The sequence below is a fragment of the Alligator mississippiensis genome, chromosome 9 (genome assembly GCF_030867095.1).
Source record: "Alligator mississippiensis isolate rAllMis1 chromosome 9, rAllMis1, whole genome shotgun sequence".
Lineage (NCBI taxonomy): Eukaryota > Metazoa > Chordata > Crocodylia > Alligatoridae > Alligator > Alligator mississippiensis.
In genome coordinates this window covers 50,129,532-50,153,337 of record NC_081832.1, presented here as the reverse complement: position 1 = coordinate 50,153,337, position 23,806 = coordinate 50,129,532, and the positions used below count along the sequence as shown (strand labels likewise).

Here is a 23,806-nt window from a genome sequence, read left to right as displayed (position 1 = left end):
AAATCTTCTATACTGACAGACAGCTTCTTATTCTTTATATGACTGCTGGTTCTGCTGAAGTAAGCTTGATTTTATTCTGCCATAAGTGACTTACAAAACTGTGAGGAGAATCTTTGGTAAGATGCTGATTCCCAGGGCAGAAAGCACAGCTTGGTTTTCATATTTATGTTAAATACAATCTTGAATGGATTTGATATGAACATACTTATTGTGGAAAAAATTGCTATGAGACAGCATTAATAGGGAATCCTACAGCATCAGTCATGGGAGCTACCTTCTATGTTGACCATAGAATTGTGAGACCATGCTATCCATGAATTTATCATGAGAAAGACAGCAATTTAAGAAAGCTTGACAAATATAGAAAAAATATTTATCTTCTCTTTCCATTAATTCCTTTGAATGTAAGCAATAACTCTCCAAATAATCACATAACATAAGCATAACATAAACACATAACTTTCTAGAAAATTGTTATCCCAATCTCTATAATGCTTGTACACATTCGGAGTGTAGCTCCAGGCCTGGGAAAACCTAGCTACTTACCCCAGCCCCAGGACTATGCTGTTCCAACCCCCCATCCCTGGCTCCCTTATTAGGCTATATTTAGCGCCTTCAATCCCCGCCTCCCCTGAAGACCCACTAGGCCCACCTGATCCTGCTGATTCCCCTTGCTCCCTACAGATCCACTGCTTCCCACAATCCCACCTGCCCTTCCTCTACACTGAGTTTCTTATACTGGCTCCCTGCACAGCTCCCAGGGTCAGTGAATGGTTGCACACACTGCTCCTGACAGCAATGAACACCTGCATGCACCCATTCTCAGTCTAGGTATAGGCCATTTCAAGTAAACCGCCTACCTCTAGACTGGGCACAGTGACCTCTTGTTCACACCCGGAGATACCACATTGCTATGTTGAAGAATTAAGATGAGAGCAACCATTTGCAATATTAGAATAACAATAGTATGATATATTTAGGTGAAAAAAAAATGAAATGGCAAAAAGGTGCAATTTTTATGCTCAGTTCCCAATCCATAATTAAAATAGTATTCATTTGTTTAGGGACGCTAATGACTGCAAACCCAGTCCTGCAAATCCAATTCCTCCTCCTCTCAAAAACAATATTTTATTTTTTCAACCCTCAAAATGTTTCTTATTAAGACTCACAAAACCTAAGAAAATATGTCAGTTTATTGCAAAAGATAATATCCTTGTAAAACAATTTCTAGAAATTTACAAAACATTACATTTGACTAGTACATTTCATTAAAGAAAGTGTTCTCTATTTGAGCTAGCATAATTATCAAGTGTTGTGACTGTCAGTAGAGCTATACTTTTTTCAGTTACAGAAAAAATAGCTACATCAATATTTTGATATATCTTAGAAGATTCAATTTTTTATTTGTAAAGTTTTTGTTTTAAAAAATTAAACAGACTCTTTCCATAAAACAAAGTATTGTAGTAGAGTATTTCATGTTCTGTATAGTATTCTACAAAGGATTTAATGTATTTCTCATGTAAGTCTCTCTCTCTCTCTCTCATAGCAGCCTGTTATATTTTCCTTACTTGTATTGTGAAACAGGATTGTTTCCTTAGAGATAATGTAAGTGTGTGTATTTAAAACCCTTATTGGGTTCTAGTTTGTAACACTATCCAGCAGTGCCTTAGTTTTATCTTTGTCTATATATTCCTATTATTAGTCCAACCATACAACCAAGCAGGGTGTATCCTGTGTTTTCAGGACTTCCTTTTCCTGTTTGATGCATTGCAATGAAAAACCATGCATCTCATCACCTTGTAGTTTACATTCTACAATTAGCATGTGGTATTTTAACTAGGTAATATATTTAATTTTTAATCAAAATATACATATTTCTCTTGAAGTCTGAACTAAATAGAAAAGGATACAGGCATGCTTTTATATCCCTTTACAACTCCTTTTCTATAACTTCAGATGTAAATCTAGATATAGCTGGTGAATTTCAAGTCTTTCCTTTTTAATGTAAGTGAAATGTATGTAATAAATGGTAGTAGCTGAATATAAATTTTACAGCAAATTGTAACATGATATAATATGCTGAAACTTGTGTACAGTAACTCTACTCATGTAATACTGTACAATTGTATTGCATGAAATCATGCTTGCTAAACTTTTTGGCTTAAGAAAAAGTTTAGTTTTGAATTATGCTTGTTTTCTTACATGTATAGTTATGCTATTTCTTTCCTCTTTTACTGTAAGTTGTATTAATAAATGCCAGAGCCTGGAGCAGAAGTTAATCAATTAGTATCACCAGTTCTCACACTTGCATCTCTAGGTGCAAATGCGCTATTTGGTTTTAGAATCGGTGTTTCTTAGGAATGGGCTGGATGCATCCTTGTTGTAATAAAAATGGTCAAGTGGCTGCTCATGACTCAGCTGATTGTTTACACCATGCATAAGGGTAAAGGAAGTGGAGGTTTTTTTAAAGAGAGGCTCTAGTTTGGGCTTGAGGATTCCTTTAGGTAGGGAACAACCAGGCCCAGAGACGATTTTGAGTGAAGATTCATTGCATTGATATAAATTTATGTGGTAGTAAAGCCATAACTCTGCAACACGGTGAGTTTGGACTATAGAGTAGACACACCACATAACTGTAGATGAAGAAAATATGTGTGCATCCTCCTTCAGCTGTAATTATGCCAGGCTGCAAGGAGCCACCTGACTAGCTAAGAAATTCTACATTCAATCTTGTATTGTTGGAGCAAAATTTTGCCTTGTGCAGAAGTCTTATTGCTTCACTTATGTTACAGGTTAAGGTGCCCCTTGAATCCAAGGGAGGTCAGTGGGTGTTGGATCCAAGAAAGACATAGGCCTTTGAGTGGACCCTTTGGCTAGGGTTGATTTTCCTCCTATGAAATTAGTTTATTACTGATAGTGCTCATTTTTGATGTATCCAAGAAAACTCAGTTGGGTATGATGAACCAAAATGAAGCAAAGTACTGAGACTTCTTTCTGGTTTCCCTTTTTGAATAAACGTGTCTAAGCTGAACTACTTTGAATCTATGGTCACATTTATGAAATATGTAAAACAAATTATTTTAAAGCTTTTCTCCTCTGAATATCACATTTTTTATATTGGGTGTTAAAAATCTGATAAATCTTAAGCCACTCGGTGGGCTTAGTTAGCACCATCACTTTTTTTTATTTTATTCATGGAAGTACCCTACCACAAAGGACATTGTTTTCAAAAAATACTTTAATAGAAGAAAAACTGTGGCACATATGACCTTTCTGTATCTCTGCTATACACAGTTTGCATGTGTAGGTATATATACGTAAGTAGAGAGGGTATTTGTGTGACATATGGTAATGTGCTTTAACATACTAAGGGTCAACACTGACTCCAAATTCTTAGGAAAGAGATTTTTGTAGATGGTAGAATTTTACTACTAGAATTTAAAATAAGGTTTTTCCTCCAAAAAGTGTCAAGTAAATGGTGTTGTGGATTCATTGCTCCCAGTGACTTGCATAACTAATAGGATTAAATGATTGTAAAGGCTTTTTTTACTTACCAATCCTGCTGACTTTCCTAGGCTCCAAGTCATATTACATACTGCTATTTACTATGCTGCTCTGAATAAAGACCAGCTACAGCTAAACAAGCCACATTTTATGCATGTCATTGGTGATATCTGTTATCTTTTGGCCTTTAGTGTGCTCATACAGATATAATTGATTATCTCTGTTTAACTGGAATTTAGTGAATGATTTTTCTGATGTACAGAAAGGATTAGAAGCAAGCTAGCTGTCTTCCCTAACATGAAACAGCTCATAAGAACAAGAATTAAAATATTCTTGTACCCAAGGAATAAATCTAATAGACAAGGAAATGCCGTTTTAACAAACTATACTTAATTCTCAGAGGAGGACTGCACTGAATACTATTATATAGTGATTTTTCAGAGCTTTAAGACTTGGTTATTAATTTTTCTGTAGAGATTTTTCCATTTATAAATTCTGATCATCTTGCATACTAAATGCTTTTCTTGAGTGCATAAAAATACCCTTTAAGTATCTACGGTTGATCGGTTGCCACAGCTATTTAACATATGGATAAATTAACCTTCAGTTCACTTACCTGCATTGACATTAGAGCATCATTGTTTACTACTGCTTTCACACCACCTGAGCCTCTGACTATATTTTGGGTCAAAGAGACTTGTCTTGAGGCATTCTAATATGCCGTGAAAAACTTGAGATGTGTATTTAGTACAAACAAAGATAGGATTGCTTTATGAAAGACCTCTCGGGAAGGCTATTAATAAATATGCAAAACTGCATTTTAAATAATTGTTAGTTTCTAGATCAAACCAACAAAAACAAGGAATAGTGTCCAGTCCCAAATCTTTTTTGTTTGAAGTCTCGTACAAAGGCAATAAAAATAACTCACTTGAAAGATAAAATAATTTTGTAATAACTTTACCAATGATGAGAACCTATGTTCTAGAAAACTTTTGTCCTACTGAACTCGTGTATCTTTGAAGGCTAGACCAGGAAATGATTATAACTAGTGTTTCTTGTAACTAAGCCAGAGATGGCTATTTTTAGTGCGACTTCCTTAACTTTTACTGCCTTTGCTTTTATCAGTTTAAATCACATCTCCAACATTATTTGCAGGTAGAAAATTTGTATTTACAAAAACTTATGAAAATGTCTTATGAAACTAATGAAAAAGATTACATCCCCTTTTAGAAAATAGTCTGTTCATATGCTTTTATTCACTGAACATATTAAATAAGCAAAATTTATTCTAAGCTTTTCTTTCAATATTAATTGTTATTAAATGTTTAGTTCCCAGCTTTATTTCTCACTAATACACTTTTAAAGCTACTGTCAAACCTCTACATACATTTTTTTTTATGCCTCCTGAAATGTAGTTTCAGAGTTGTGTATGTCAGCCGTATGATATTCAAATCCACCAGAAGCATTTCTTTTTCACCTTTTTTGTTTTTCTTCTTAATTCCTGTTTCTCAGGAATTGGATGGTCTGTTGGTAATTTTGGGGGAGGAGCTGTGGTAGGACTTTGCTCTACCTGATCCAGTTTTTTCAAAACCTGATGAAATCTGCCTTCTTGTTGCCTGAAGTCATATTCTACACTATGGAAAACATGCAGAAAAGAAGTTAGTAAATGTACAATTACTAATTATAATAAAGATAGAAATATTGAAAACCTTTTTTGTATTTAACTAAAAAGAATATTTGGTCATTGAAATGGACAGTTTGTATTAGGGAAGTTGACTCAAATGCAAGAAATCATAGTCTATGATGTCTTGAGAAGAGTCTTATCCTCCATCCTTTACTCAAAGAAGACATCTTTACTTACGTGAAGGAAGGATTCTGGGATTGGGCCCAATCAGTTTTTGGCAGGACTATAGTAAATGTACAGATGGGAACATCTATAAAACACTAACCCTGAACCAGTGCTTAATACCATTAGACAACATTTTAATTAATTCCAGGGACAGTTTATATATATGCTTCCTTGTCACATGATGTAAACAAATATAAGTTAAGGCAAACTTGCTTATCTATCAACAGGTAGATACATTTTGTTTGTGTTTTTTAATATTATGTTTATATAATCTGTATATAATGTATATGTTTAAATAACATTGTTTTTCTGGTTACAGTATTAGAAATTCTTGGTAATGAAAATGTGACCTATACCATACGTTTTAGTTATGCTCAGTTTAGTGTAATCCACATGTTTTGCAGGATGAAGAAGCTTCTATTGATGATTCCTTTTTTATTACAAAGTAAAATGATCTGTCACATAAAGGACTGTACTCCATTGTTAGTAAATGAATTGTTTTTTTTCTTTAATAGGCAGTAAGTCCTTAATCTTGTGAATAGACAATAACTTGCGTCAAAGGATGCTGTTCTATTAGGCTACTTCAGCCTACTTTGTTGCTCGAGAGAGATGTCAAGAGTTGACATGCATGCATTAATAATAAACAGATTAACTATAAAATGCAACTGCTTGCAGTTACTATATTTATTTATTTGAATAAATAATTTCTGAGTTGGCAGAGCCATGGATTAAAATATTTTGACTACAAAATATTTTTCAAAATAATTGGAATAATTTCATTTTGTTTCCATTATAATAAGTCCTAACATTCTGTCAATGCTCCCTTGCAGTAGGCATTTATTGAATCAAATGATAACTGTTCCTGCCATTATATAAAATCAAAACACAACAAATTCAGGCAGATAAAATTAAGAGGCAAGAAGTAACAGTAACAATAGTGAAAGTTGTTTCTATAAATTTGTGGTGCCTTTTCTTCCCATTATTCATTTGCTTGCCATTAGGCATATAAGTGCAAACCTGTTCAATGCTGCTTGAGTCCCTGAAAACAGTACTGCAGAAGAAGGGTGGGTCATCCTCTTCCTCATTGCTTTTTATGACTTACGCCTTCAAATTACCTTTAAGTCTTATTACAAGAATACATGAGTCAACTGCATTTCAGGGACTCTTATCAGGCTGTAACAGGATCATATTCAGATGCTTATTATATATATATGGAACAGGTTATGGCCTTCCAGATTTTAGACCACATGTGTTGTTTAACATGTTTTATTTTGTAGAAATACAAATAGTGATTCCAGTTGTGTCCTCTTTTCTTTGTTTACTGATGAGCATAAAGATCCTAAAGATGGTAAAAAGGGTTTGCAATTTTCTGCTCTTTCACATAATGATCTCTGTGACTATTAACAGCTGCACTGCACAGATTAACAGATTGAGGGCAAGATTACCCATGCTACTACACTTGTTTGCTCTTTTAATAAGTGAACTTTGCATACATACTTTGTAGCAACTAAACCTCTTAAAGCATATATGAGAGTTAAATATCAAATGAGAAAATATGTAAATCTTGGTGCTCCAATAGCTCCCTCTTCTACATAGCAATAAAGCCATTTATCATTTGTTTTTAGGTATTCTAATTGTAAATAATAGGTTTGGAAAATACGTTGCACTACATATTCAAAATTACTTCAAAAAAAAGTGTAGGATTTCCCAACCTCTTGTTACAGTGACAACCTGTATAGCATGTAAGAGCAGCTATTTAGGCACCAAGATTTACATCTTTCCTCATTTGATGTGTAGCTCCCATTTGATGTTTTCCTCAGCTTGTTGCTCAGAATATCATCTTGAATTGATCCATACTGTCAGTCGTGGCATTTAGTTCTCTAAATAATAGGCTCTAAATAAATTGTTTCCTTGAACTGTGGCCAGCTTGCAAATGTAAAAGCCTCATTAGACAATCCGGTAGAGGCATGATGGGATCTGATGGACAATCCACACAGTTGTCTCCTGCCATGCCACAGGCACATGGCAGAAGGCGTGGCTGTGGATTCCAGTATAAGATCCAATCACTCCTTATTGCTGGTGCAGGGAGAGTTTAGCTTTATGATCTCATACTCTCCCTGCGCTGGCAAGTGGCAAACTCCCGTGCCTGGGAGTCCTGCAACTAATGAGGCTCATGGCCTTGACAGTGCCCTACAAGTTGCCACATCTGGGAGTGCTGCAGCTGATGAGGCTTGCAACTGTGGCGGTGCCCCATGTATTGCCATTGCTGTGACCCCTGTCAGCCATGGGACTCACAGCTGTGGAAGCGCATAGTGCACTGTTGCAGCTGGCCATGCATTCAGTTAATTGCTGGATAAGAATGAGCCACAAAGTTATTGTACATTTTTTGTGGAATAACTCTGTGGCTTCTTCCTTGTTTTATTAAGCCATTAGTTGATTAAACATGTGGCTGGGTTACAACTTAAGACATGATTAACTGGTTAACCATGTCTTAAGTATAACATGTAGTTGGGGACTGAAGTACAATATATTAATCTGTTTCAAGCTTTTTTTTCCCCACACTACTCCTGATAATGTTAACTGAAGCTGTGTGCACATTGTTAGTGGAATATACCTGGCTATGTTTTCAGAAAGCATAATCTGCTGAGTTAGTTTCTGATCATTTAAGTATGCCAATTTCTATTAGCTAATTATTGTAGCTTTTTGTTTAACTAGTATAAATTACTTCTAAGGACCCAGGATAGCCTTGGGTCAGAGCAGGCTGCAGGTAGCTGACTTTCAACTTGCTAGTGGAAGAGGAGCCTGGAATCATGATCCTAGGTTCTCCCTGCACTGGCAAACAGAAAGGGTATGATTGAGATCTGATTCTTGATCATAGAATTGTGCCTCCTGATATGCATGTGTGGCTTGATACCAGGTATGGTTGTTGAGATCAGATCCCATTGAGCCTTTAAATGAATGAGTCCCAGGGTCTTGGTGACCTGAAAGCTAAAGAGAAGAAGAAACAGCTGCCTTAAGTATGAACTGTGAAAGATGATAGATCAGAGAATTAAATCTTACAAAAATTCTGATGTTAGAAAGAGACAATCTAATAAGAGGTGAATCCTATATAAACTTTTGAAATCTTCACAGGCATGATTAACTAGTTGATTTTTTAAAAAACACCTATATAAAGTTGATGTGCCAGGAAACATGGAGATTGTGATAGAAAGCTATTTTAACTTGCAATTACTGGAGGATTAGCTTGCCATCTCTTCAGGAAAAGAAACAAAGGAGCAAATATATATTTTATTTAACTTCAGAAGACAAAACCAATTAATCTAAAGCAGTGGTCTCCATCCTTTAAGTAGGAGATCACCTTTTGGCATTTAAAAGCAACCTAAGATCTACTGTGCCTCACTGCTACCCCTCCTCCCCTTCCCTCCCCCCAGGCCAGCAGGTAAGTGTGTGGGGAGGGAAGGGGGAGCAGATCAAGGCAGAGGAAGAAAAAATTATTTGGGGGCACACCTCCACGGCAGGTAAGTCCAACTTGGCCGGGGCCCCACTCAACTTACCCCTGCTACTGCCTCTGCGGCACTGTCCCTCACCGCGGGGGCCTTAATCTAGCCCCCGCCCCTTCCCTCCCCCATGGACTGACCTGCTGGCCTGGTGTGCATGCATGTATGCATGCACACGGGCACTCAGCCCTCTACCCCAGCCTTGGATCGACTCCAAGAGATTCTGAGATCTACTGGTGGATCGAGATCCACTGGTTGGTGACCACTGATCTAAAGTGTGAATGTATAATTTGGGCTGTACTTCAGGAAACCAAATAAATGTTACTGTTACCATTCAGTGCTTCAGTCACAAATCATTGAGAATTTCTCTTATTTTAAGGTAAGTCATAATCTGGATGTTGCAAAATAAAGTGCAAAAATTGATGTTTGTACAGTATCAGAAAACTTTGTACAGTGGCTCAAGATGCCAAAATTACGATTTGCAGAATCATTAACTGAGAAGCAGTTAACAAACTGATAACTTTCCACATGAATATTTTTCTGTAGTCTGTAGTATATTTTGGTTCATCTGGTTTTCTGCTGATCTGACTAACATTCATTCACCTGTGCCAAATAAGAATAACTTCTTCAAGAAATAGAAAATACTGCTAAGTCCACTTCAAGATTTGTTGCAAACGTTGGTGTTTTATATAAGCAATAAAAGACTGCACTGTGAATGTAGGACTTTTATCACTAAATCAGGTATAGTCATCATTAACATTCATAATTTGCCATTGGAGTTTTGTTTTATAAGGTCTGTTTTAAATTAGCACAAATACATCTGCTCTGTTTCAAACTTCTTAGTCCGCTAAACTGTAGAGTGATTTGAGTGAGGAAGATAGCATTATGTTCCCAAAGCTCTGAAGGACAGATCATTTTCTTCCTGCATAACATGCCAAAACAAAGCATTGCAGCACCTGGTAAATTTTTATATGCTTATTCCTCTTCTCTTTTGCCAAGTTTAAACATGAATTAATTAACAGTACTGACATTTTAAATGTAATTAGACTGTACAGTTCAGAATAGTAGCAGAATTGACCACTCTTAATTATTCACGCCATGTGACATTGCTTTGTCGACTTGTCACTTGGTTCCAATTCTGAAGATTCTTCCCAAAGATAAGGGCTAGACACTTTTTTAAATGAAAGCTTAAATTTTGGAACATGGGTTTAAGGTCAAAGATGCTACCAAGCCTCATGGCCCTATACTTGTCTGCTTTTGGCTTCCCTAACCAAATGACCATTTATAGCTGCATTGACTAGGGGCAGAATTCGGCAGAAGTCCAAAGCAGAGCTTGAATTGCAGTTAATGGCTCTTTAGCAATATATTTTAACTTCTGTGTTGTCATAACCTTCAGAATACAGGGTAGTTGCCTGAAAAAATAAGTGCCAGTTCCCCAAATCATGACACGTCAGTGCATTTAAGTCCTTGCTCAGGAATAAGATTGACACTGAATATAAAATGTATCGCTTCTGTTACATTAAATTGTACCAATTAAGACAGTTTTCCAAAATAATAGGAATAAATATGTCTGAAAAAGGTAGCATTCTCCTGTTAAGTACTGACTGTAAAATATAATAAAGAAATATTATGTATAAACCCAATATTCATTACATTAAATACGCTTATTACGGTCTCCTATTTCAAGTTACCTCAGAAAAGGCCTGAAGCCAATGTCATCTGATTTCCTGAGTTTGGGGCTTACTTTAAATGAAAAAGATGTGTTCAATTAATTGAAATCAGTTACTTTCCTCTGTATGAAATCTAGACTGTTTTCAGGTTATATTAAGTGGAAGAGGCATTTGCATAAGTTATATTTGAAACAAATGCAATTTTCCTGACCCAAAACAAAAGTTAAAAAAAAACCAAAACTTGCTGGTAAACCAACCATATTCAAATTTTCCCCACCATGCCATAACTGTTAAATTATATTAAAATACTATTGTGGGTAAAGGAAGGGTTTTTCATATAAGGGCCAGAATCTGTTAGTGGAGATGTCTGTCACTAATCCTATATAAACTTTTGCACATACTTAACGTATGTATATAAGGAGTTTCTCTGAGATGGGGACTTCTCTGTTCACAATGGGTACTTGCAGGTGTTAAAATTAGATTGACCTAACCAGGGTTGATCTAAGTGCCTGACTGTGCAGGCATTTTAGAGGGTTTGAACTGTCCAAAAAATGGTGCACCCAATCTAAGTCAGTTCACCTGCTGAGGTGCACTAACTTAAAATAAGGTTGGGTTAACTACTTTAGGAAAGCATTCAGAATGCCTGTACCTGTTCACAGTGCAGCACCAGGACTGGAAAGCCCAGCCACTCATCCCAGCCCCAGGGCTGCACTTTTCCCACCTTGGCTGGCCCAGAGTGGGCTATTTTTAGCCCCTCAAACTTTCCTCTGACCAGGCAACCTCGTCCCTGAAGGCCTGCCAACCCCCTGATCCCTCCCATCTCTCCCCCCATCCCCAGTTACTTTCATCAGCTCCCCACATGACTCCTGGGAGCAATGAATGGCTGTTGGCAGCATTTCCAGTCTGTATAGGTGATTTAAAGTAAGTTATGTGAACATAGACTGGGTGCAGTGAATGGCTGCGTGCACCCAAAACATGTGTATAAGCCTTTGCAGGATCAGGTCCTTACTTCTCATGGACTATTCAAATTGATGAGATTGTGGATAAAGATTTTTTAATAGATGTTGAGCCCCATGACTTTCAATAAGGCTAAATAGGAGTCTGAGGTACTTCTTATCTAAACAACTCCAACCAAAAATGTGCGTAGGATAAAAATGAAAATTGAAAGAATTATTATGAAAAAAACGATGAGGTGGGTGGAACCTAAATAATACCATTTAAAGAAAAACCTGGAACCTAACCTTAAGGGTAGGTACAGACAGCCAAAAAGCCCAAGGCTAAATCAATTCAATCTTTTCAGATTAGTCTAAACTGCATAGACTGTACTGAGAAGCAAGTGAACAGACATTCACTTTTGATTCTAGAAATGCAGCCACATGTCCGTAGTGGCCGAGTGTAGAAGCTGGGGGTGCCTAGAGCAAACCTTCCCTTCCTTGGCAGTGGCCAGAAGGCTGGAGGAAAGCTGGGAGAGTATCCCTCTGAGGCTTTTCTGCCCTCCCTGCTCAAACTGGGGTGGGGAGGTGTGGCCATGCCCCAGCAGGCCTGCTGAGTGCTAAAATACCCACCCTGCCCTCCATGGATCCCAGCCAGGATGTGCCGGGGAAGGGGGGATGTAGCCCCTGCCAAACTTTGCCCCTGTTCTCCCTGGAGTTGGGGGACAGTGACATAAGTCAGACCTGGTCCAAGTGGGCATGCTGAGACAGAGTGAAGGGGATGGGGTGTTTAAATCCCCTCCCCTGCCCACATAGTACCTCAGCTGGGGCCTGCCTGGCAGGGGTGAAGTAGCCCCTGCCTGGCTTTTCCTTTTTTGTCATTCCAGCGGCTGGCACACTGAGGTGGTGGTGAGGGAGGTGGCTTAAACACTCTCCCCCACCCACATGGGACCCCAGCTGGGATCTGCCTAACAGAGGCACAGCAGCCCCTGCCTGACTTTTTCCCACTTGCTGCTCCAGTGACTGGTATGCTGAGGTAGAGGGGATGGATGGGGGGTTAAATTCTCTCCCCTGCCCGCATGGGACCCCAATTGAGTTTCCCACCCCTGCCCCCTTTACAGGCAGCCAGAGCAGTGACAGTGCTTGGGCTACACAGCAGAGGGATGGGGCCAACCCTGCTCTGTGGGAGCAGACAGCACAGCCCAGGACTGCAAAGCATCCTGGGATGCTGGGGGGTGGTGGTTTAATTTGAACCAGGAAGGGATCTGGGACAGAAATTCCATAATCCAGTTCGACCTAAATCAGTTAAGTCTGATATTACATGTAACCAGGTTTATCTTAAATCAGTTTTGGCCATTTTGAAAGTGGTTTAAGTATACTGAACTTCTTTTCTGTTACACATTTAAACTTGTTTCTGATCACTTCAACTGATTTATGTGCATCTTCTATCCTTAGCCTAAATGAATTACCTTGGCCCTGATGCATGGGCGACTGGTGCCAGCTTAGTCAGTGGGGGCACATGCCCCCTCAGTAACCAGTTAGCAACCGGGGGTGGGGGGGGACCCCCATGGTCAATCTCACCGACTGGGAAGCGGCCATGGCACTCCAAGAACTGGCCACAGCACTTCATCCGGTGCTCGCACTCTCTGGCCGGCACAGCCACCCTGCCTGTTGTCTAAACAGGGAGTGTGGCCTGTAAGCAGGTGCACGTACACCCCCCCCCATGCATTGTCACTGCCCTGATGACTTTTCATGTGTATTGAAAGTTTTTCTTATATGTGTATCTGTTTTTTTTCTTGTCTTTATTTCAGATTATAAACTTTTGGGGGAAGCAATGGTTTTTTCTGCTTTGTTTTTCCAAACTGAATAGCACAATCAAGCCTTGATGCTGACTCTGACCATAAGTCTGCAACCTAAATTCCCTTGCTATGGTTGGAGACCATTGCTTCCACCTCTCTCTCTTATGGTCACAGAGAAAAGCCCAGCCCCATCCTCTCCTTCAGGTATTTGAAGACTCTTTTTTGTTCCCACCTCAGTGTTCTCTTCTGCAGACTAAAAAACCTTAGTTACTTTAGCCTTTTGTCTTAAGTCTTGCTTCCCAGGCCCCTGATCATCAGTGTTGCCCTTTGCTGCACTCTTTCCAAGCTGTTAATGTTAGGAGATGAGGAATTTTCAGACTGTGAGGCTGGTCAGGCGTTGGAACAGGCAACCCAGAAAAGTTGTGGAATCTCCATCCCTGGAAACTTTGAAAAGCTGTTTAGACAGACAGGCTGTGATGGTTTAGGTGGGGGATGATCCTGCTGCGAGCAGGGGGCTAGACTAGATGACCTTATAAAGTCCCTTCCAGCCCTGGTTTCCTATGATTCTGTGAACAATAGCTGCCTGGAATGATTTCCTTAAGCACCCATAACTTCTTGAGAAAGGATAACTATTTTCTATCTTCCACCTTCTAAATGTTTGGTTTCTTTCATGCTCTTGCATACTCAGCCAAGGTTGTGACATTTGCAGAAATTTGTATTATAGATATGGCTTGCCCAGAAAGTATCATAGCAAGAGCATTTTGGTGATCATAACTTAAGTACATACCAAAAATAATTTGAAAATTAAATCTCTTATAATGTAAAATTAATATTTCCCATGTTTCTTAAAGTAAAAAAAATAGTTTAATAATTATGAATAGACAGTTCTTCATGAACTGACCTCAAAGGTTAGTGTCTATTGCTGGCAAAACAATGTAGACTTTATAAATCCAATTCATAAGTCAATAGATCTTAGATATTGCTGGAAGAATTACATTTTATGTAGATTGCGTAAGCGTTTTTGCAGTTATTAAGCAACCTCCAAGAGCTTTAACACTATTAAGTGATAGAAAAGTTTCCTTTGGAATATGCTTCAATTTAACAGTATGTTCATTACATATACAGTGTGATCTTCATCTTCACTGTTCAGTCATCACACTGATGGCAAGTTCATCACTTCCCACAGTATATTTGCATTCTCTGATTTGCCCCTAGAGAACTGAAGGTTTGCTGTAGCTATACATAAACATGACGTAACTTGCTTGTAATACATTTACCTTTAAAGTCTTCCACAGTGTAATGGAGAATTTACATGAGTATCAGTCTCTCAGGATGGAGTGGTCACACTGGATTCAGTGCATTATTATTCTGTTTTCTGGTATGTTAAGGGAAGGGTGGTGCTGTGGCAGGAATTTGAGGGAGTATGAATAATTTGTTCATTATGCATCTCTTGTTGTAAGATTGTATTGGACTGGCTTTATTTTCTGTGTAATATTTTAATATATACAGGCACCTATGGCTATTAGATGAGCCCTTTTGGTCTTGTTAAAAATTAAAACAAATCAGTAAAAAATTATAGAACCTTTGTGTTCCTGGTATAATTTGACATAAATATCATTAGATATCTTCAAGACGTGTACTAGATTATGTAAGCTATTATAGTATTAATGTATTAATATGTTAATAATGTTACTGAGTTGGCAAGTATTTTGCAGTGTAATTATTATTTCACCTTAGGAAAAAAACAATTTTTTAAAAAGTGAAATCTCCTGTACCAAATAATTCCTGTTCTTCTGCACTTGTTTTGATAGCCTTGTTTGCTAGCATTTTTAACCCAGTCAGTTAATAATCATGGATAACTTTCAAATGACTATGTATTTTTAAACCATTAGGTTTAATTCATTTTATTTGTTCAATCTTTTATTTTTCATAATTCTGCTTCCAAGTTTCCATTAGCATTTCAAAAATCAGTCTCTGATCAATTACTACAATTTTAGGAGTCAAACCAATACACACTAAAATAAACAAAGTACCTGCAATAATTGCCCTCACTGTTTGGGATTTTTTGTGCTGTGCATCAATCAAGCTTGGTGTTAAAACTACATGTTGATAGGTATTTATTCAAATAGAGGACAAGGGTTTTTCTCCAATCAGCATGGGGACCCTCCCCCCACCCCATACATGCACCTGATATTTACATACAAGGAAACCTCATTAAATACATTTTCTGTAATTAAACTATTGCCAAAAGCAGCGTGCACTCAGTAATGGAAACTAACTATGAAGCTGTTTTAAATGCAGCCAACACAACACCGAGCATAACTATAAAGCACACGGCCTATATTGGGCAAAGATACTAGTTTTTTTTATTATGATTATTTCATGTTTCAGGCCAAATTAGCCAAATCATTTCCAAATTCCATTGACTGAGCAGAGTTTAGTCATTTATGTCCATGTGGTGTACCAGGCTGAAGAGCCTGGGAGGTAAGATACTTGCCAGTGGTAACTTTATATACTGCCAAATCTGTGACAGGCATCCTATGTGCAAGTCCCAAACCCAGACATTTTGGGGTTCGGATACCCCACAAGTCTTGCTTGCTCATAGGCAAAAGACCAAAGGAGCAAGCTAGGGAGAAATCCCCAATCTCCATAAAATAGTGTGTAGATGAGATCCTCCCATTGGGAGGCTATAGTAGGCTCTCATAGGGGGTCTGCCTGTAGTGCAAAGAACAGGTCTCCACCCTCAACTACAACAAGGATAGGTCAGTGCAGCCCATCTGAATAAGATATATGGTAGTGCCCATTACGTGCAGTGCTCCTCAGCATCAATTCTTTCCAAGTCATTGTGAGCTGCTACATTGAATACATATTGACTTCCTCTTTACTCCCACAAGTGAGTTATGTCTGTCTTCCCATTTCCAGTGATTCCTGTTTCTTCACCAGCCTTAAATGTTTGGCAAACATCTCCAAGGGAGGAGTGGGCAAACAGTTCACCCAAAATCCCCCTGTTTGCTCCCTCTTAGCCTGGCATATATGATTAGTAGGGGTCTACCCAATTTGAGAAGGCAGCTGGATGATTTCATGGGCAGGTCAAAGGGCCGGCTGCCATTTTCAAGGCCTTATCATGGCCTGGGCTTCCCTATGCCTCTAGCTGATTGGTGGAGAGGGCTATCCATTGTACAACTCCATCCCTCACTGCTGATTGGCTAAGGGGTGTTTGTCATATGGCCCCGCCCTCCCTGCTGATTGTTGGAGAGGGGTGGGGCTGTATGAGGCAGCCCTTTCAGCCAATCAGCTGTGAGAGATGGAGGCAACAGGCACTTTGCTTGCTCACCTTCATGCTAGTAGTCTCTCTCCACCCTTCTCCCAGGCAGGCTTTGAGGTTGGGAGGACTGCTGGTTCCCATTGGGGAGCCAGGATTTATTTTTAGTAAGTTTTTATTTTCCCACAGATTTCATGGAGTTTGCCAGATCTCATGATTTGGGTAAGTCTGTAATAATTAGTGTGCTGCACCCTCCATGAGGTGGAGCCAGACTAGGTTGCTCTGAGTCTCATCTGTACATAATTTTTTAGAGGATCCAAGGACTCATGGCCAGGGATCCTGGTTTTCTCTGGTAAAAACATCACCAATTATCTGATAAATCCCCCAAATCCATTATTAAATTAAAATTAAAAGCTCCCTGCAGCCCCCTCTAGCCCTGCTGGTGTCCCTCACTCACCTCCTAAACCTCTGAAGCCCTGCTGGTTCCCCTCACTTGCCCCCACAACAACAGGCAGCTACAGCAGAAGCAGCATGGAGCTGGCTCCCCCACTGCTGCTGCCTGCTCAGGTGGGGGTGGGGCTGGCTCCTGGCTCTCTCCCCCCCCCAGCCCTGCTGGTGCCCCCAGACATGACTCGCAAACCTCCAGTCCTGCCAGAGGGGCCCCCAGCCCCATGTAAGCTCCACTTACCACAGAGACTCCAGGAGTCAAGAGTGAGGCTGAGCTGAGCCCAGCTGAGCCTTGGCTGACTGAGAGTCTCATGCCCCACCCTTCCTCCTTTCCCCCCCTCTCTGGGCAGAGCTGGGGGTTTCCCCACCCTGTTTGTAAACAGCTCTTTCAGGCTGGAGTTCAACCAGCCTGCAGAGCTCTTTGCAAAAGCAGGGAATCAACAGGTTTCTCTGCTAAAAGAAGAAATTCATGTTTTCTCTGATAAAAATGGTTTTCCCTGTTTTTCTGTGGGAAACAGAAAACCTGGATCCTTGCTCATTTCAAGAACATCTGCTTCTGCTCTTGACTTGGGGGGTCATTAGCACATGGATCCTTTGTGGGGGTGTATCTGGAGTAAATGTAGGACAAAAGTACTAAAACTTCCAGCAGTTTCAGAAAACATAAAATGCATCAGTTCTGGCTGAACTAAGTCTTTGGGTATGTGTAGTAATTTGCCTATATGCAGATTACTATAGGTATGTTTATTTCATGGTCAGTATTTTCAAATTTGCCCCTTACTTGCTATGTGCTCAGGGAGATCATGGTCTTTCAGTAAATTGGGGGATAACTTCTTCCCCCTGAAGCCCTTAAGGGGGCATAGGGCAAGGGGGCTACCTGATCCCCCAGATTTATTTTCCATGCTGTAGCAGTGGGAGGGGAACAAATTCAAAGCAAACCTCCAATAAATAGATTCTGTACCTGGAAAATTACAGCAAATTTATAAATTTTTCACATATAAAATTTAATTATTGGGGAGTTGTCTTGAATACAAGATGACCCTGAATATAAGTAAAGATGTTATTTCATTTAGAGAATGATGTAATCTACTTGTTTCCTCTGTCTACTTTAAAAGTGGATGATTTATATAGATAAGTTATTTCGACTTGTGATGAATTGCCAGACTTTTTAATGTTAGAACCAGGTGGCACCATGTACCCATTATGTATGGCTGAACAAAACTAGCTTGTTCTGTGCTCCTTGGCCTGCAGTAATACATAAGTAATGAGCATTTCTTTTCTTAAAGGAAATTCATTGTACATTTTCATTAATTTGAAATGCACTTCCTAATTAGATACTCACCTAGTTAGATTACTAGACAGTACAACTTGTGTAATGTAAGATAAAGATATATATGTATATGTGATATGTAGTTGAGGTATACTAAACTATTTAATATCTTTTCAAATTTGTGCTTAGCTCTTGCTTAAATAGCTAAAATTATTTTTATGTTCTGTGCATTTATAACTGGAGTAAATACTACACATCCCAAACAAAAAATATAAAGATTCTTGAAGTATTCTCATTAGAAAAAATATATGCCAGTAATATTGCATTTTAGGCTGCTTGCAGACATGAAAATAAAACCCCAAACCTCATTTTACTGGAAGAAGCAGCACATTACTGTGATCTGACTCTACAGTGTCTGTATAGATCAGGTGCTTCAATGGGGCTTTTTGGCACTTTTAGCTAAAGCTGATTCAATCACCTGTTAGCTAAAAGTGCCACCCCCCACTAGAGCACCTGATCTTTACAGATGTTGAGCGAGCTGGGTCCAGCTAAGGCACTGCCTCTTCTGGAAATGTGCAGGGCTTGGTGTAGGAATGTGCCAAGCTTAAAGTAAAACACCATTTTTAATTTTGTTTTTATTTTTAACATCTGCAAGCAGACTTAATGTTTAGATTTTATTACTTCTTGGATTAATCCTGCAAAGTCCTATAGAATATCATGTCATATGTTACACACTGCACATACCCTTTGAAAATAAAGTTATGAAAAATCACATTTTGTAACAATCCTGAACTACCAGATAATTATAAATTGTAAAGCAAAACTTCAGTACTGTATAGAGACTGCTTACAACAGTTTTAAATTAACTTCAACACATCAGAAATGCACCATATTTACAGTCCAGAATCAACCTCATTGTGATGGGGGGGGGAAGGAGAAGTAATAGTTGGCTCAAGTAAATTAGCTTTCTTTTTACTAGCTCTTCAATGAAAGCTTTATATCTTCTTCAAAAAAGAGCAGTCTATTAGACAAGGATGAAAATAGCAGGGTTGTCATCGCCTTCGTTTATAAACTTGTGCTGTAATGCATATCCTTGCTTCTCTAATTAAGGCTTAGACCAATATCTTTAAATCAAGTTAATCTGTCCATAATTTTCTTTCTCTAAAGCCCTCTGGGTTAATCTGTGTGAGAGAGGACTAAACTGGGCTGAGACTGAACTATAGCTGTGATTGTTCTGCACAAGGGTAATGCATTACTAATGACTTAATATTCTAGAGCTGGCATTTAGTGAGTCATTACACATAAGAGAGATGTCAGAAAGTGTTTGTTGGCATGTTTCAGTTTGTTGTTCCGTGGTTTAATTAGCTGTAACTAAAAATAGAAATTACACTGTAGAATCAGCAAAACACAATTTTTGTTTGTTAGGAGATTTTGGCATCTCAGAGCACCTTTTCTAAATTGTCAGCTGTCGCATTTGTTTTAATTATTATTTTTTGCTTGGCTTATGTTATTACTGATCATACCTTTTACAGGTTATTTACACACACACGCGCGCGCGCGCGCACACACACACACACACACATCATTGTACCCTGACGGCTCCTTTACAAAGTGTAACTGAGTATGATTCTTCCTTATGATGATGGGGGGAATTGAGGCAGAGAGAATTTTATGATTGAGGTGACACAGCAAATCAGAGGTTAGAGTATGATTTTGTATTTAGGAGTCATTCAGTCTCATGTTTAGACCACAAACCAGTAGAAGCCATACTTTTTGGCTGGTGTGCCACTAGTTAAGCTCCCTGCCTCCCTCTTACTTCTACCCCCTCCCCAGAAGCATAACTGATAGAGTTTATGTCCTGGGATGCCAGAGTGGAGACAGGGGAGTAGGGGGCAATGGAGGCAGGAGGGCTCCAGCTGTGGCCACACAAGCAGGGGCAGAGGCAGGACGCTCTGCAAGAGGAAGTGTCAGGACCATTAGGCAGGTTGACCTTTTCCTGGCTCTGCAAACATCACAGTTTTACGTAACCAATGAGTGCTCAAAGTCCTGAATTACTGCAGTTGTAGAGCCATGCAAGATTTAACTTGGCTCTTGGCTGTGATACCTGATTCCATCTCTTGCAGCAGCGTCATGCCCCAGATTTGTTCCAGGGATCTGATCCCTGTCTCCATTCTGCCACCTCCCTTTATTGAGCACCTGGCACTTGTGCACCACACAGCATCTGCCCATGCCACTTGTGGTGCACTGGCCACCCCTGCTATCCACCATGTTATGTCAGGGTACAAACATCAGGGGGGCTGTTTTTATTCATCCTCCCTTATAGCTTTGGGTAATTAATTATATTTGATAAAAATAAATAAATAAATAAAGTGGAAACCAGTGAGGAGATACAGTTCTTCCTTCAGTTGAGTTTTTTTATATTTGTTGGGAAGGCAGCTATGGTTCCTTTGTTTTTAAACGTCAGATGAGGAATTATTTGTGCATATCTTTTTCAAGTTATTTGGCTTGTTTTTACTGTACCTCTCTTCACTTCTGTAATTTTAGATCTGTGACAGTTTCTCTTGTTTCCCAGAATTCAAAAGATCTTAGGCATTCATTGAATCATAGAACATTAGGGTAGGAAAGGACCTCAGGAGGTCATCTAGTCCAACCCTTTGTTCAAAATAGGACCATCCCCTATAATATAATCCCAGCCAAGGCTTTCTCTAGTCAGGCCTTAAAAACCTCCAATGATGGAAATTCCACAACCTCTCTGGGTAACTTGTTCCAGTGCTTTACTACCCTCCTAATGACAGTTTTTCCTCATATCTAACCTACACATACCTTGTCAGAAGTTGAGGCCATTTCTCCTTGTTCTATCATCTGCCACCACTGAGAACAGTCTACCTAAATCCTCTTTGAAACCATCCTGCAAGTTGTTACAGGCTTTTATTAAATTCCCTCTCTGTTCTTTCCAAACTAAATAAGCCCAGTTCCTTTGGTTATATACCCCTGCACCCTGGCCATTTTTGTTGCCCTCCACTAGACTCTCTACAACTTGTCCACATCTTTTCTGTAATGGGGGGCCCAAAACTGGACACTACTCAAAACGTGGTCTCACCAGTGCAGAATAGAGGGGAATAATTACTTTGCTCAGTCTGCTGGCAGTGCTCATACTAATGCAGCCCAGTATGCTGTTAGCCGCCTTCTCAACAAGGGGACACTGCTGACTCATATCCAGCTTATTGTCCACTGTAACCCCAAGTCCTTTTTTGCAGAGCTGCTGCTTAGCTGGTTCCAAGCCTGTAGTAGTGCATGAGATTCTTCTGTCTTAACTGCAGGACTTTGCACTTGTCTTTATTGAACGTCATGAGATTTCTTTGGTCCACTCCTCCAATTTCTCTAGGTCTCTCTGAATCCTAGCCCTACCCTCCAGCATATCTACTACTCTCCCCAGCTTGGTGTCTTCTGTAAACTTGCTGGAGATGCACTCCATCCTGTCTTCCAAATAGCTGATGAAGATATTGAACAAAACCAGCCCCAGGACTGATTCCCGACACCCTCCACTCGATACCAGCTACCAGCTAGTTATCAAGCCGTTCATTGCTATGCTTTTAGCCTGATTATCCAGCTAGTTTTCTATCCACCTTACTATTCATTCATCCAACCCCTTAGCTTGCTTGCAAGAATGTTTTGGGAGACTGTATCAAAAGCATTGCTAAAGTCAAGGTATATCGTATCCACTGCTTGCCCCACACCTATAGAGCTAGTCATCTGATCATAGATGGCAATAATTCAGTTGGGAATGCTATACACTTTGCAGGATCAAGTCAATATAAGCCAGGTCAGAAGTTTTAGTTTCAATTTCAGGGCATATTTAAGGTTATAAACACCTCTTGGAAATGAGTCTGTGTTGATCTCAATATTTCTTTTTTCATAAATGCAAATATTAACGTTGACATTGTCAGATCTATCTCTTTAGGGTTGGTTATGGCATATAAACAAGACAACCTTATTCCTGTGACATTCCTTTTTTGGCTACAAGGAGACAAATTATTCACAGACACCTAAAACATATTGCCACCTACATTTATTTTGGTTCCAACACATCTCAGAAAAAAAACTGAAAATCCTGAGGATAGTCTCTCAGGTACCTTTTTCATTTATTGCATTAGTTTTTCAGATGAACATAATGAGATTTTAGCAGAAAGGTGGCTGAACAAGATAAGTTTGATCTTGGCTTGTCTATACCTTAGAGAGCATTCTGTCAAGATTTGATAAGCAAATAATTTTTTTTTCTAGCTACTTTGGATTAAAATGAGACAATTGTTTGCTCAGATCACTTGTATGCTTTCTTATTAGCATTTGAACTCACTAAGATAATTTAATTAAAAATAAGGCAAAAAAAGTTTAGCTCTGTGAAAACTGTAAGGAAAAAAGGAATATCTTTTCAAAATATGTATATTTTGACTATTATTTGAATATACCACCTAATGCCACAGTCAATGAGTGAAGCTACAGGATTAGAAAATACTCCACAGCATGCAAGCTAATGTGGGGTGAGTAAAATTCCTTTCTGCTGGCCTTCCCCCTAGATAAATACTAATCCTTTTATCCATGTCCTCTCAGGAAAAGCCTTAGCTTTCCTATGTGCCCTAAAATCTGATAGTAATACTGCATTGGGTAGCATAAGAAGTGGCCTGTCCCCAGAGCATGACCACTTACTAGTCTTAAAAGAAACAAATTTGGGGACTGTTATTACAAGTAACTTGCCTGCCATTGCAATGCATTGAGAAAGAGAAGTTAGATGTCATGACTAGGTATAGATGTTATACTTATACCGGTATAGGTGATTGGAAACCAGTCTGTACCTGTACCAGAACAGAAGTTCAATGCACATAGAGTGGTTTAAAAAAGACAGAATCTGATCTAAGATAGACTTGCATCGATATGGCATCAGACTTACTTGATTTAAGTTAGATCACTCTATCTAACTTCTGTAGCAGATCTCTTACTGACTTGTTAGGTCCCTGTCCTCTGGCTCCTCAGGCACCTTTGTGGTCCCCCGCAAATCTCACCTTTCAGGGAGGCATGCTAGCAACCAGCCTGCACTTGGATGCTCTGGCCGAGTGACCAGCCAGCCCTGCTTTGGCTCTCACAGAACTGAGTCAGCACAGTGGCTGACACTGCCAGGGGAGCTGGGTGGGGAGGGGTGCTTGGCTGTGCCCAGCAGCCTGGTCCTGCTCCCTGGGATTGTGCCCCCCTGCAGAGACATAGGGGTCCCTGTGTAGGTGTTTGAGAGACCCCCCAGGGTTGCCAGGCATGGCCAAGCAGGATTGCTTCCACTGTGTGCTAATGCTGTCAGGGGAAGCTAATGCTGCGGGGGTGGGGAGGAGAGGGCTGCTCAGCTGAGCCCAGCAGCCAATCAGAGGTGGCACAGCTGGTCGGCTGCGCTCAGTGGGCCCTGGCAACCCAGGGAGCTTGCTGGGAGGTGTGCAGAAGTGGCCCCAACTGGCCTCACCCAGTGCAGGCTGCCTGCGTGTGGTCCCCCTTCCCCCAACCAAAGGATGAACTTGTGTTCTGTTTACTACCTATCTAAT

General features: G+C 39.6%; 2 protein-coding genes across 2 annotated transcripts in view; one reads left to right on the top strand and one right to left on the bottom strand.

Annotated features, from left to right (window-relative positions):
- Positions 1–23,806, top strand: part of DOCK2 (dedicator of cytokinesis 2) — a 520,353-nt gene that overhangs the window by 192,485 nt on the left and 304,062 nt on the right. The window lies entirely within an intron of this gene.
- The window catches only part of INSYN2B (inhibitory synaptic factor family member 2B), a 140,240-nt gene continuing 117,609 nt past the window's right edge, over positions 1,176–23,806 (bottom strand). The window contains exon 5 of the mRNA XM_019487134.2: positions 1,176–5,138. Within this exon, the coding sequence (XP_019342679.1) occupies positions 4,952–5,138 (187 nt within the window). The 3' untranslated portion in view covers positions 1,176–4,951. The remainder of the gene's footprint in view (positions 5,139–23,806) is intronic.